We start from the raw sequence: 15,340 nt of genomic DNA, 5'->3' as shown, positions 1-15,340 counted from the left end.
GCACAATGATCCTCATGGAACCCATGACAAATTTAGCATGAAATTTAGGTACCCAACCAAGGTGTTTCTCAGATCCAACTCCTAAACCCACAGATCAACAGTTTAAACCTTCCAATAAATTCCAGGGAGCCCCAGCTCTTACACAGTGTGACCTATTTTAAGGAACAGTTTAGGACAGCATTTGCTGGAATTGTTTTTCATTCAGCCTGTGAACATCCATGTTCCAATATATCCAGACAGAACATTTTAACTGTTGGTGACTTCAGGATGGGCTTACTCGATCAGAGAGCTTAATCTTTGCTTTAGGATGAGGCCAGTGCAACCACCTGAAGCCTGAGAGCAACAGGCCCTGAGTTCTGACCAAGCTCTGTGCTTCAGAAGGGTGTGGGAAAACAGAATCGTGTGCTGAGTTCAGAAGGAAAACATTAAAGTAGACAGAGAGGAAAGGACAGAACCATTAAGGGCAGAGCATCAACCCCATTTGGTTTTGCTCCCAGCCTGAGTATCCTGCTGGCTGTTTCCTGCAGCTCCCAGACTGGCAGTTCAGTGATGCTGTCACAGGGCAGCTCCTCAGCTCCTCTCCTGCACTTCCTCTGTCTTCCCCTTTCCCACATTTCAGCCACTGCCACGATTTCAGCTCTCCCGGAGTCCCTAAAGGAATTCTCAGATAAAATTCTTGGCTTTGATGATTTACAAATAATAGGATGTGATAAGAATTGATCATGACTAGGAGAACGTGTTACTTTAGGACGTAACACTGGCTGAAATGGGGCTGGAACAGGGAGAAACACAAAACAGCAACTTTCACCTAAAACACTGTAACCTTCCCCAGTTCCCTCCTGCTGCAGGTGAGCAGGACAGTGACACTGGAGCAGCTGCTTCCCAGACAGCCCAAACCTCAGCCCCACCTCCAGGACACAGGGATGGGGATCAATTTACTCCCTGACTGCCTCTGCTACCACCATTACCCGGTACAGAGTAAAAGCACATTTAATAAATTACTCCAAGTACCAAGCTGAGGAGCCAAGTGAGGAGCAGCTCCCTCAGAGCCCCTTTAGGATCTCTTTAATTGCATGTCTAAGCTGTTTGCCAATGGCTTTTTTAACTCATCCCTTCAGACTAATTCTCCCTCTTTTTATGGGGCTTGTAGGTTATTTGGAAGAAAGCAAGAAGTGCCCTGGGACATCCACCTTCTAATTCAATGTAGGAAGCTCAAAGCTCCCATTTTTCAAGCAAACATTTTAAAACCTTAAGGCTTTTAGGAGCCAGTGCTGGGCTCCTCAGGAGAGTCTGGGCTCCAAAGAAGCTGACAGGCAGAATCTCTCCTGCACAGAGCTTTCCAGGGCTTCCCTGCCTTTATTATGAATGAATCCTCACAAGCAGCACTCGTGCTAACCAGAATCCCTTTGATCTTCTACCCCCTCGTATGTGGGCAGGGGCTGGAAGGGGCAGTGCTGGCTCCAAAGCCATTCTCCCAGAAGGATTCAGTGCTGGCACAACCCCCACAGCCCTTCAGGGACACCTCTACTGAGATCCCTTTGCATTCCTCCCATCCATGGCCAGGACTTCCAGCTCTCCCCTGTCAGCACAGCAGGAACTCGCCCGTCCCCAGCTGGAGCAGCAGGATCCTGCTCCACTTCAAAAATGTCACAGCACATGGACAGCAAAGCAGAACAGTGAGGGATGGAGACAAGAGAAATGTGGCTGTTCATTTACCTTGGTCATTGGGCATTTTATCTGAGGACTCAGCTTAGTGGGGCAAGCACAGGGAGGAAAAAACAAGAGACACATCACAAGGCTTGAAGGAGTGAGACACAATTCCAAGTTTCCCACAGCACAGGGTACAGCTCTTGATTCTCAGCAGTAAAACTCATGTGAAAAAGTGTCCAAGGCCAGGCTGGACCGGGCTTGGAGCAACCTGGGCTGGTGGAGGTGTCCCTGCCCATGGATGGGCTGTAAGGTCCCTCCCACCCCAATTCTGTGATAGGATTCTATGACAATAAACTCATAATTTGATTTTTCCCAAGCCCTCTCCTATTTTACTCTTTACTACCTGCCCATTACCATCAGTTCCTGAATTAGGGGCCTGTTGCATCCCACAGGTTCCCACTGCATCATCCCATTCCCAGGAGCAGATGTGACACACCCGGATTTCACTGCAGCCACCCCGGGTTTGGAACAACAGAATGGCCCAAAGGCCCCCCAGGCACTGTGGAACAGCCTATGAACCCAAGAGCTGAGCTCTGAGCAGGCCCAAACCCACGGAAAATGTCAGTGTAGAGCCCCAGGAGCTCAGGCCGTGCTCCTCCCCCCACCCCCGGGGCTGCAGGGCCAGGTACCTTTGGGGGTGCGGAACTGCACGGCCTCGGACATGGGCCCCATGCCCTTGGAGTTACGGGCCTGGATCTTGAAGAAGTAGGGGGTGTCCAGGGTGAGCTCCTGGATCTGGTGGGTGAGCCTATTGCCCACCACGGGCTCGATCACCCAGTCGTGGATCTCAGCATTGACGTCCGTGCTGTAGTAGATGATGTACCCTGGGCAGGGAAAGAGACAGTGCCAGCCATGAAGGGACAGGAGCCACAGCACAGACACAATTCCATCCATGAAGGGACAGGGAACCTCAGCACAGACACAATTCCATCCATGAAGGAACAGGGAACCTCAGTACAGACACAATTCCATCCATGAAGGGACAGGGAACCTCAGCACAGACACAATTCCATCCATAAAGGGACAGGGAACCTCAGCACAGACACAATTCCATCCATGAAGGGACAGGGAACCTCAGCAGAGACACAATTCCATCCATGAAGGGACAGGGAACCTCAGCACAGACACAATTCCATCCATGAAGGGACAGGGAACCTCAGCAGAGACACAATTCCATCCATAAAGGGACAGGGAACCTCAGCACAAACACAATTCCATCCATAAAGGGACAGGGAACCTCAGCAGCCCACAGGAAATCTTCTGTTTGTCAGGGAAACCACCAGGGGCTTCCCAAGTGTGCTCTGACTTTGGCAAACACTAAAACCATGCTCAAGTATCAGCCAGCCCTCCCATCTTCCCTCTGAACTGTTCAAAATAGATGGTAAGAAAAAAAAGCCATTTAAAATATCAAGATTATTTCTGATCACTATTCCCTGAACATGGACAAATTGCTATTTCCATCCCTTTACCTATTTATAGACCGAATAAAGTAAAATAAAGCTGCCATTATCAAAATATCCTCAAAGAATTAACATAGTATTATTTAAATTATGTTAAAAAACCCAAACATTCTCATGCACAGTGGAACAACTTCTGTTCATAATTATTTCATTATTTTTCAGTATATTAGAAAGGCAACAAGAATCTGAAGAAAACTGAGGCTGCCCTGTACATCCCAGAAAAAAAGGTATGGCAAGAGTTTATGTTCTGATATTAAAATACAGTGAAATCACCAATCATTATGCAGTAAAAGCTTTTTAACATTTTATACAAGAAACACAGATCAGCATAAAATACATTTATACACACATATATATACATGTATCTATACATTTATATATACATATCAATAAATTAATCTGTATTTAGTTTATATTGTATATAACTCAATATATTTTATATATTTTATTATCTGTATATTTGTATCATTATTTATATCTATATCTAACTTCAAGTATTTATATGTAATATATATGTGGAAATACAAATTTTTCTGTAACTGTATATTTGCTATATATATATATATATATGTTGTGTATCTAGATATCTCTATATCTGTAACATATCTATATATATATGGAGTGATGCTAAAAGCATTTTAACAGTCTAGAGAAACAATTAACTCCAGAGTGTCCTAATTAGTCAGCAGGTCTAACGATGCCTGAGCACGTGGGACCCAGACTGGCACAGCTCAGCATTCCCATCCCATCCCCAGCCAGGGAGAGGGGAGCTGCAGAGCCAAGCATTCCATGGATGGGGGGCCATGGAATGACATCATCACTCACAATTCTGGCGTCACTGACAACAGAGTGAGTTAATGAGCAATTAATTAGTGCCGGGAACTTGGCCAACGGGGCTGCTCCCAGCAGAGGGCACTCGGACCCCACATCCCAAAAACTGCACTGGGAAAGGAGAGATGGAGATGGGCACTGGGAAAGGGGAGATGGGCACTGGGAAAGGGGAGATGGGCACTGGGAAAGGGGAGATGGAGATGAGCTCTGGGAAAGGGGAGATGGAGATGGGCACTGGGAAAGGGGAGATGGAGATGGGCACTGGGAAAGGGGAGATGGGCACTGGGAAAGGGGAGATGGAGATGAGCTCTGGGAAAGGGGAGATGGAGATGGGCACTGGGAAAGGGGAGATGGGCTCTGGGAAAGGGGAGATGGACACTGGGAAAGGGGAGATGGGCTCTGGGAAAGGGGAGATGGAGATGAGCTCTGGGAAAGGAGAGATGGGCTCTGGGAAAGGGGAGATGGACACTGGGAAAGGGGAGATGGGCTCTGGGAAAGGGGAGATGGACACTGGGAAAGGGGAGATGGAGATGAGCTCTGGGAAAGGGGAGATGGGCACTGGGAAAGGGGAGATGAGCTCTGGGAAAGGGGAGATGGGCACTGGGAAAGGGGAGATGAGCTCTGGGAAAGGGGAGATGGGCACTGGGAAAGGGGAGATGGAGATGAACTCTGGGAAAGGAGAGATGGGCACTGGGAAAGGGGAGATGGGCTCTGGGAAAGGGGAGATGGTGCCTGCTGCACTCAGGCTTAGCCCTGAATCACCATTTTAGTTCAATTTTAAGCTGCTAACTGCTGCTTGTGCAAAAGCTGATAAGTACTGAACAGTTCTGTTCCAAGGGTTTCCTTCACTGCCAGGGGATTTTGGAGCTGGACAGTGAGATAAATTTGCCAGCCCTGTACAGGTAAATGCTGCTGTCTGTAGTTGTCTCCCCTCCCTCCAGTGTGCTCCAGTGTGAGACATTTGTACCCCTCACTGACAGCCAAATCTCTCCACCAAGGCTCCTGTGTCTCCAGTCAATCCTCCTTTTCCATGGAGAGGAAACATTTTGCTGCCTTTTCCCAGGGATTTAATCAGTTTTAGTCTCCTGTCCAGAGCCTCAGCTCCAGCCCTGTCCAATCAAGTGGTGTCCCTGGTTTGATTCTGCACCACAGTTAATTCTGAGCTCAGACCCAAAACCAGACACTGCAAACAACATGCCATTAAAATCTGATTTCAGCTTTAAACAAATTAAAATTGAAGTGGATTACTTCAGAAAGCCCTTCCAAATGGGAGCCTGAACAAAAATTATAGAAGGGAATCAGTAATTATTACTTTCTGAAAAGTGATTTATCCTATGTGGCAGTGATGCAGCTAAAGGCAAGTAACAGTTTATTCCTAATGTGTCTGTCAAGGGAACAAGAAACTGCTCTGAAGTCTGTTCTGTGACACAAAAATGCCACAAAGATGACGAAGAGCACTGGGATGGCTTCTCCTAAATAAACCTCTGATGGGCCAGAGGCCCCAGGGATAATTGCTGGAGACCATCTATTAGAGCAGCACGAGCAAAGGTTATGGAGATATTTAAACCGGATTTCTGATTCCACTTCCATTTCTCACTGCAGTTAGTTGATATCTGAATATATTTTGATGAGGTACAGAAGTAAATCATGAATCTGAGCCACTGCAGGGTTGGCCAAGCAGCCAGGGGCAGCCCCTGAAGCCCCACCTGTGATTTTGCCGTTGGCCTCGGAGGGTGGCTGCCAGTTGACGATGATGGTGCGGGGTTTGCCCTCCTTGCTCACCACTGTCACGTCCTTGGGGGGCGAGGTTGGCACTGGAACAAACACAAACCCAGAGTGTCAGCAATGGCTGCTCTGTCACAACCACCTCAGGGCCCTGGACCTTCATTTGATGTGGAATATAATTATATTTGGGTTATTCTCTTTACTTTTATAAATCCCCCCTCCTGTAGTGTCTGATTTACCCCCTCACTGGCCAATGCCATCCAGTCAGTGCCTCCATCCCACAAGGAGTTCCCCCTTTCCAGAGCACTTCTGGCACCAGATGTGATCCATGACTGAGCATCCACAAAAAACTGGACAAGTGGGGCCAGTGACTTCCCACCTGAATGTCTTCAGTCATCAGAAAAATCCCACAAGCTTGTGAAAGATACATTCTATATAGGCAGGCATCTGAAATATCTCCCTCTTTCCAGGTTTATGGTGGGACTCAGACCCACAAGTGCCCATTTGCTACTTAAATGCCAATCAGCAAAGTAAATCCACCAGCAACTTAGAATTATACCAGCCTGGAATGGTTTGGGTGGGAATGGACCTTAAAGCCCATCCAGTGCCATGGCCAGGGGCACTTTCCACTGTCCCAGGGTGCTCCAAGCCTTGGCCTTGGCCACTGCCAGGGATGGGGCAGCCACAGCTGCTCTGGGGAACACTCTCTGGGCAAACCTGCAATGGTTTGACCTCCTGAAGAATGAGTTGTAATTTGGAAGGCATCTGCACCTCAGAGATGTTTCAAATGCAGAAGTATTTGCTCAACACATCCAGCCAACCTTTTTCCTTGGGTTGCCAGAGAACAGCACAGGGAAAGAAAGGAGGGGAGACTTTTCCTCCTCCCATCAGCCTCTCCTGACAAAAATTCAGGGAAGAGCACAAATTGCTCCAGCAGAAAACAAATCCTTGCTATGAACTGCAGCCTCCAGAGGGCACTGACCATCCTGCAGTGCCACATCCTGAAATCCAGGAGGCTCCTGAGGGGGCAACCCAGAGTAGATCCACCTTGGGTATTTAATACAACCACAGTACCACTGAACTTTCTGCATTTCCAGAGCTTTAGGTATGTGGCCTATTAGAAATTCATCCATAAATCCTCTGGATGGCCATCAATTATCCCTGTGATGGAGAGCTGGAAACGAGGGACAGCCAAAGCCCAGAAATTATTGTAACTATCACCCCAAATATGTAAAAACAGGATTCAGAGGAAACAAAAATAGAAAATCAGGAGTAGTTCACAGGAGATCAGGAATACACAGATAACAAAGAACCCAGAATTCTCTATTTTCCTTTTAGGAGCAAGTCCTACACACCTTTCAGGAGTATCCCAAATAATGAGCCACTTACTCAAGAATTTGGCCAGTATTATAAATCACAAGATCTGTTATAAGAAAATATATTTAGCCTTTTATTTAAATTTCTATTTTAAATTTCCTTCTTAATTCCCCAGCTTTATGGTCATATTTGCAAATATTCCTTACAACCACTTCAACCTGACCCTTCCTATTTAAATGCACTGTGCCCTTGCTCAGGGACTTTGTGTCAAATTCTCTTTTAAAAAACTTTATTTGTGCAGCTTTTACAGTCCCTGCACTCGGGGCAGAGTTATGGCTGAGGATTGAACATGTGTCAGCAGAAATACCAAATGGAGTGTTTAATGTGGGCTGGGAATAGTGGGATGGGAAAGGAGCCCCAGCCCAGAGCTGGCCCCACATGATGGAATTCCCACCCAAAACCACAACAATGTTTTCAAAAGCAATTGAAACTCACTGGGGCTTCGATTTTATCCTGGCTTTGCTTTTTCTTAAGCAGAAATTATAGAATTTCTATGATAGAATATCTGGAAAATCTCACTAATTCTTTGCATGTTTGATTTTTTTGGCTGTGTTTTAATTTAGAAGGAGAACTCTGGGCTCATTTGGGTGGGCTTCTTGTTCTCCACGGTCCATCTAAAGAGAACCCAAAGCATAACAAGCAGGCAATTTAATTGCCCAAAGTTCATTTAACACTGCAGGGTAAGAAGAATTAATGAAGGGCAGGTCGGGGAGAGGGCCTGGCCCTCACAGCCACTCCCTGGACCTGAATTTTTCCTGGCAGCTACAAACCCTGCTCTGTTCTTCACTGAACAGGAATTTAGGGCTCATTTGGATGTCTTAATGCCTACAGTGATTTTTTTTTTTTGTCTTCATTTGCCTCGTGCACCTTCTCACTCTGTAACAATTATCACATTTACAGCAAATTTTAATTATAATTTACTGAAGTGTTTTCTTTGTATTTGCTGTTAATGTGGTTTTTGTGAGACTTTCTTCTCTCCTGCCCATGAACTGTAGTGCATTATTCATGACTTCTGTGTAATTTGATGTAAATTCTCCTGCAATCATCCCTTGCAATTTTGAGTGATGTTGTTTTTTTTTCTTAATCAGAATTTCTGACTGAACCATTCAGATCCCTCCCAGCAAGTGTTAATTAGCAGAACCACTTCAGTGGAGGTTTCTTTAGGAATATCCCAGGAGTACCTAATTCAAAGGTTGTCCCATGTGCTGTCATGCTCCAGGTGCTGGATCTCCTGCCCTTGGTCACCATCACGGAGAACTCATAGAGGGTGTTTGGCTTCAGCCCCGTCACCAGATAGCTCAGGGTGGTGGCATTGGCAGTCTGAAAGGGAAACAGGGTCAGCACTTCCCAAAGCCACAGCTCTCACACCCCCCAGCATTTCCATAAGCACAGGCATTCGTTCAGGGCTGGCTCTTCTCTGTCGTGCAAATTCATTAATCAAATATCAACGTTTATCCTCCACTAGAAATTCTGCAATCAGCAGGAGCACTTAACAGCAGTCAATTAGAAATGAAAAAAAGACAATACAAGATCCAGGGCCCACTTGTTATGCAGTGGTTAAACTCTGTTTACCTGGGGGTTCATTTACAGCATTTCATTAACTCCTCTGGCTGGGGAAAACAAAAAGCACAGCAAGGAACAGTCCTGCTTGGAACCTGGAGCTGCCTCCCAGATTCCTACTGGAATTTCCAGAACAACCTCAAATTTAATAAACAATCAACTAAAAATACGCTTTTGAGACTTGAAGAGAATGAAACTTTACTAAGATGTAGATTCTTTTCAGAAAAAATGGTTATTTAGGATCAAGGAAACTCAAGGAAACTACACATGGGTCATAGAGGAATTTGTAATTCAGCATTTATCTGGTATTTATTATTATTTATCTGGTATTTGCAATAAATGGCTTCAGCACCAACAGAATGTACTGGAGGCCCATGGAAAAGAAGGAAAGCTGTATTTACAGATATGTATATTCCTCCCCTTGACCTGCAGTGGTGTAAACAGGGAATTAAAGAGTTGTTTCAGGATCTGACAGGGCCATACAACAACTGCCTCCAGAAACCACTGAGTGCAGCTGATTTACTGCCAGGGTAAAGGCACCTTTTCTGAAGGCTCCAGCAGTGACAAAGAAACCCTGAGATCTCCAATACCTTTATTTCTTTTTTCTTACAAGGGATGAAAGTTCAGGAAATAGTGATGGAAGGGATGACAGTGATTTGTGCCCAGGGCTTTGCTATCTGTGGCCAGACAACAAAGACTCATAAAATGAACTAAAATTAAATCCCCCATTGGCTTTAAGCCTCTCCTTGGTACACACTCTGCAGTTTGGAATGGGTGGGACTGTGGCTGAGGGGCTGTGGCACAGCTGGGATGGGCACAGCTCCCTGGGGAAGGCAGGGAACACAGGGAAGGCTGGGAGGGATGGAATGACAAGCCCAAAGCAGCAATCTTTCCCTCCCATCTGGCATTACCAGCTGCTGTACCCCAAAAAGCTCTTCCTCTCTGGGATGCTGGAATTCCCAGCAGTATTTAAGCATTCCAATATTTGTATTATTTGATGTGGCAGCTGGGCTTCTTTTACAGGTGAAAGTTCTGGTTTCCATCTCTGGCCTTGAGATCTTTTAGTTTCCCTGTGCATCCCACACTGAGTGTAAGTGACACAGCTGAGCCCCCCTGGTGTCAGACTCCACAATTTAACAGCACGTTTTTATTTTTAAGATGCCAGTCTATCCCACAGTAGCAAACCATGTGCACCTGCTAGAAATAAACTCCATAAATATTACCCTGAACAATTTGTTTCTCTGTTAGGCAGTCCTAGAAGATCCAATGTTTCATATTTTCATTGATCCCTGATGGATCCCAGGCTGCAGGACAACCCCACACACCAACAAGGGGGCTTTGGAAAACTGCTTCATGTTAGTGCAGAGACACAGTTTAAAGCACAGGAGCTGCATCCCATCTGTTCCTGGGTTTCCAGGCTCAGACTGGCACAATCCTGCACAAACTGAGGAAAATAAAGCTCCTTAGGGAGGAAGCACTCACGTGGAGAGCACACAGCCTCTTCCTCAGGAGTTTGTGACAGGGCAGGAACAGGGCAGAGGCAGAAAATCTCAGTGAACAGTCTCAACACCCAATTTAGGGATGAGAGGGAGAATGAAACCCCAGTGAGCTGAGCAGACACTGCTCTGGATCCTGCAGAGGTGACACAGGATTTCTGTCCCCAAGAACAGGGACATTTCAAAGCCTCTGCAGCGAGCACTGCACTCACTGCAGTGAAGTCACCACAGCCTGACTGAGACCCAGCACTCCCTGCCAGGGCTCTGACCTCCCCAAAAACACCCAACAGCTCAGGAGACGATTTCCAACAGAAACAAGGGAAGAAAAGCAGGATGTGGGTTCTCCAGACACCACGGGTTACACGTGGTTGGAGCAAATACCTCCAACAATTCTTTCCTTCAGGCAAATCCTCTCTACAATTTTGAGTAATTTTAAACTATATTCCATCAGTCGGTGTTGGCTTTGGTCACAGGAAAACTTCTTGCCCACTGACCATCAGAACAGTGGGAATAGTAAATTTACTATTTTATTCCATTTTCTATTTTATTTCATTCTTTTAAGCAATTAGCTAATGAAACTGCAGCTTTATTTAAACCACTCCTGAGACATCCTCTGCACATGACTCAGGAATGTGGCTCAGAAGTAACTTGCCTTTAGAGGAAGAATACACACATATTTACATCTTTTCATTTCAATAAAGAAAATATCTGGATTATAACAAACTGGCTCTGCAGGAGCATAAAGGGAGCTCCACTGGCTGGGTATTTTAACTACCAGTTCCTCTGAGTCTCGTAACAAATGTGAAATTTGCAGTCAGCAGCTTTGAGCCCTTGCGGTAACTCTGAAAATTAATAAAAAAATCCAACCAACTACCAAACCAAACCCCAAATCCAGTCTCCAAATCGAAACACATGAGAATGGAGGAAGGCAAGGATATAGTAAAGCTTTTGTTGTATATTTTGAAGCCAGTCAGCTCCGAAAGGGAAGGTTCACTATGAGTTTTGTATGAACTGAAAAGGTTCTAAAAGGAAACTTCAAAGCATGGGGGTAAATCTGTTTTCCCTACATGGCTCAGTGAGGGGCCCCAGTCACAATCCACTTGCAGTATTTTAGTGATTCTCCAGAGGGGAGCCCACACCTCCCACTCCCAGGGATCCAGCCAGGGGGAAGCTTCAAACTATCACGGTGTCCACAGAACAGAACAACTCTGGAAATTTCCATTCCTTCCCTGAAGCAGCTCTTCCATCCACTCCCACAATAGCCCAGCTCCAGCTCCTTCCCACAGGAGACAGGAACTGCTCCCACCAGACCCGGAGCAATCCTGGCCCTCCAAGAGCCCCAGGCTCATCCCGGCAGCATTCCCTGAGCTGAGCCTTCCCCTGGGAGTGGAGCTGGGGGAATCCTGAATCCTGCCCCTGCAAGGAGCCCAGCAGCCTTCCCAGAGCTGTGCCTTCCCAGAGCTGTGCTTTCCCAGAGCTGTGCCTTCCCAGAGCTGTGCTTTCCCAGAGCTGTGCCTTCCCAGAGCTGTGCCTTCCCAGAGCTGTGCTTTCCCAGAGCTGTGCCTTCCCAGAGCTGTGCCTTCCCAGAGCTCTGCCTTCCCAGAGCTCTGCCTTCCCAGAGCTGTGCTTTCCCCTGCCCGGGCTGGGAGGCTCCCGTGGGACTCAGTACCTTGTACTTGGTGTTGGCAGGGATGTTGGTTTTCCAGCGGACGGTGTAGAAGCGCGCGTCCGTGATCTTCTGGTTCTTGGGCAGGGAGTTGTCTGCCCAAGTGATCCGGATGGTGTCATGGCTCAGGATGGAAGCCTGAACTCCCACCGGGGGCATCATGGGAGACGGATCTGGCACTGGAGTGTATGGAGCATTAATAACAAACAAATCAACCTCGGAAGTGTCTGGCCAATCCATGGGGAAAAGGCCGTGGTTTAGAATTAAAAAAAGGAGGAGGTGGCATTTTAATGTCAACCAAAATAAAAAAGAAGGGATGCAGGGAAGTGCAATGAGATGGAAGGTGAGGAATGGAGAGAAAGAGAGAAAAGCCAGAGTTAATAGGTGACATCAGACTGGGCAGTAACATCACTCTTGCATTGTCCTCCCTCCTCCAGACAGTAAGACAACAAATCCCTGCTGGCATAGCCCTAATAAGTGCCCAAGGCACTCAACCGTGGCCTGGGAACCCCAAACAGTCACTGTAACTTCATTTGCCTGGAGTGTGCACTGGATCCTCTCCCAGAAAACAATGAGGAGGACACAGTACTGGAGCTCTGGATGAGCAAATGCCACTTCCCAAACACACGGGGAACCTCCTCAAAGGCACTTTCAAAGGAAGCTTTCAAGTGAGAGACTGACTTGCAGTAACTATGAAATTGCAATTCCAGCACCCTCTAGAGAATCTCCAAGCATTCCAGCTCATCAGGACTAACCCCATGTGTTGCACCTCCACCAAATTCCTGGGTGGTGTCAGCAGGCTGGGAGGGAGCCCAGTGAGCCATGGCAACAGCTCACCTGCACACTTCTCTGCTTAAACTCTTTTCTTTATTAATTACAAGGCCAAAATAAAAATTGCCAAGATTTTGTTTAGCGTGAGTGACAACAGAGAGACATAAAGCAAACACAGGCATCCTGTTCAAAGATCTCAGTGAAAAGGACCATAAACCCCCAGCTCAGGGCCTTTAGAACTGCACCCACATGGGTTGTGCTGAGGTAAGGGGAATGTTTGGAGTAAGAACATCCATTAGTAATTGTCAAGTGAGTTTGGAATTTACAAATGAGCCAAATTTAGGTGGTTTATTGGGAACGTGCAAGGCCAAGCATGACAGGGACAGAGAGCTCGGGATGAACTGACAACCAGGACACTTGCATCACTCCCAGCCCATCCCAGCTGCTGGGCAGGACTCACCAGAGTGGGGCCGGGTCACAGCGCTCTCGTACAGGGGGATCCCTTCCCCCACGTTGTTGAAGGCTTTCAGGGTTATCACGTAGTGGGAGCTGGGATCTGAAAGGGAAAAGAAATCAGCACAACCACTGGATCCTGATTTCGGCTTCTCCATGCCTTCTTTGTTCAATATTTTAATTTTGAACTGGAATATGTGATTTGAACTGAGAAAGTCTCCATACAGATCTGCTGTTTGTGGCCACAGAAACCCAGACTGGTTTGGGTTAGAAGGGACCTTAAAGCACATCTCATTCCACTCCCTGTCTGGGCAGGGACACCACAGCTCGAGTCTATAGTTACAGCAAATCTACCTTTAAGCACAGCCAAATCAGGAGTGAGAAAAACAATGTAAAACAACAAAACCAAAATAACTCAAACCTCTGATTTGATGGAATTCCCAATATTGCTATTTCTCTCACTTTCAGACTATTTTACCTCCCACAGAGAGTTCTGTGGAGGGGTGAATCTTTATTTTCCTTTTAAAGGAGCCACCAGTGAATCCTGGTGATATTTCAGTTCCTTTTTCCCCTGCACGGAGCACGGCGAACTCGGGCTGCTGCTCACATGGAAGTCGTTTAAGGAGCCCTGAGGGAGGCTGGGCTGGGGCACAGATCCCATTCCCTGCACTCACCCAGGTTCTCAATGGTGTAGTATCTCTGTTTGTAGTCCACCTTGATGGTCTGGGCGTGGGGGCTGCCGATGCCGTAGCCGATGGCGTAGCCCCTGACCACCACGTCCTGGTTCTCCGGCGGGGTCCAGCTCACCACGATGCTGGTGACCAGCGGCCGCACGTGCAGGGAGCTGGGCACCTCGGGCACTCGGCTCTCTGCAGGAAAAGGGAAGCACTGCAAGGCCCTCTCTCAAACAAAGGCAATGACATGGAGACCGTGAGGCAGGAAGGTCAAACAAAGCATTTCTGTGTGCTGGAATGAGCACAGTGAAACTTTGGTGTGCAGGAGCAGAATATTACCATGACATTCCAAGAGATCCTCCCTTTAACAGGCAGGATGGTTGTGCTGAAGCTCAGGGGGTTGGGATGGTTTTTGTATCAGATCTGCTTAGGCAGATCCACGTTGCCCATGTGGTCACCCAGTTTTCCAAATATGCACTGGTTTTATCTCATCCTTCTCCTCCACAAATTCATCCACTTTCAATTCCATCATATTCCTTATTTGTGGGTATTATAATAATTACATGGAAAAGTCTGGTGATGAAAGAAAGGTTCCTGAGCTGGTTGTAGCATTAAATAGGATATTCCACAGCTTTAAGAACTGCACTGCAAAGGGTTCTCCTCACTTATCCTACAGTTGTTGCTGCCTAGATCCTTGGATGCCCATAACTCATACAACACAAGGAGAAACTACACAGCCATACTAGAAGTTCAGAAAATACAGAGTCGACATCAAATGTTCAAACCCTTCCCCCAAAAGCAACACAAGTCTCACCCCATCCCACAGAGACACGGAATATGGATCCCTAACACCAGAACACTTCCACAACATGCCACTGTAAGCCCCTAATATTCCTCCTAAGAGGCTTTTCCCCACTGTTGACTGGAACCTAAAAGCAATCTCCCAACTGTCCCTGGAGTGTCCCTAACTTTGGGTTCACTTCTCAGAAATGAAATAAATCCTTTTGTCGGGTGCTGGAGGATTAGGGATAATTCCCTGCAATGGCAAACTGAGCTCCCCACTCCAAATGGAATCAAGGACTTGTGCTTCCTGCAGGGATTTCGTTTTAATGAAACACGCTGCATTTCTCTACAAACATTTAATAAAGCACCACAACAGGATTATTTGGATCACAGCACAGCCCTGGCCCCCAGCCCGGGGAGCTCTTGGGTTGCTGCTGACACAGCCCAGCAGTTCCAGTTCCCAACTATTAAACACAGCAAAGCTCCAAGTGCAGCAGGAGAGGTGACATTTCCACTGCACTGGGGACAAACTCTGTACAACTGATCAACACCTTCTGCTCTGTGCTCAGGGGGAACCTGCTCTGACTCCAGCGTGGAATTGTAACACTTCTGATCCCCTTTACACCCATGGGACTTCCCTGGGAATTATTTTCTATTTAAACTCAAAAAGCAGCTGTGGAATAAAAAGAAATGATGCCTCATGTGTCTGTTGAACCTAAGAAAAGCAAGATGAGCTGTAAATGCATATGCATGGTGTTAAAATTATCCACGTGAGCTTTCTAAAGGAAGAAACCCAAGATATGCAGTGTGCACACAGATCTCACAGGTGTATGC

The 15,340-nt window shown here is 46.8% G+C and overlaps 1 protein-coding gene across 8 annotated transcripts in view; it reads right to left on the bottom strand.

Moving 5' to 3' along the window:
- Positions 1-15,340, bottom strand: part of NEO1 (neogenin 1) — a 164,100-nt gene that overhangs the window by 13,750 nt on the left and 135,010 nt on the right. For 5 of the 8 annotated variants that reach the window (XM_088172863.1, XM_088172858.1, XM_088172862.1 and 2 more), the window contains exons 15-21: positions 13,724-13,918; positions 13,057-13,152; positions 11,829-12,052; positions 8,285-8,423; positions 5,708-5,815; positions 2,340-2,534; positions 1,717-1,749 (exon numbers count right to left, since the gene is read on the bottom strand). In XM_088172863.1, the coding sequence (XP_088028989.1) occupies positions 1,717-1,749; positions 2,340-2,534; positions 5,708-5,815; positions 8,285-8,423; positions 11,829-12,052; positions 13,057-13,152; positions 13,724-13,918 (990 nt within the window). The remainder of the gene's footprint in view (positions 1-1,716; positions 1,750-2,339; positions 2,535-5,707; positions 5,816-8,284; positions 8,424-11,828; positions 12,053-13,056; positions 13,153-13,723; positions 13,919-15,340) is intronic. The other 3 variants (XM_088172864.1, XM_088172859.1, XM_088172860.1) reach the window with 2 other exon arrangements.

This window comes from Sturnus vulgaris, chromosome 13 (genome assembly GCF_052056855.1).
Source record: "Sturnus vulgaris isolate bStuVul1 chromosome 13, bStuVul1.hap1, whole genome shotgun sequence".
Classification (NCBI taxonomy): Eukaryota; Metazoa; Chordata; class Aves; order Passeriformes; family Sturnidae; genus Sturnus; species Sturnus vulgaris.
This window is presented reverse-complemented; position numbering and strand designations above follow the sequence as displayed.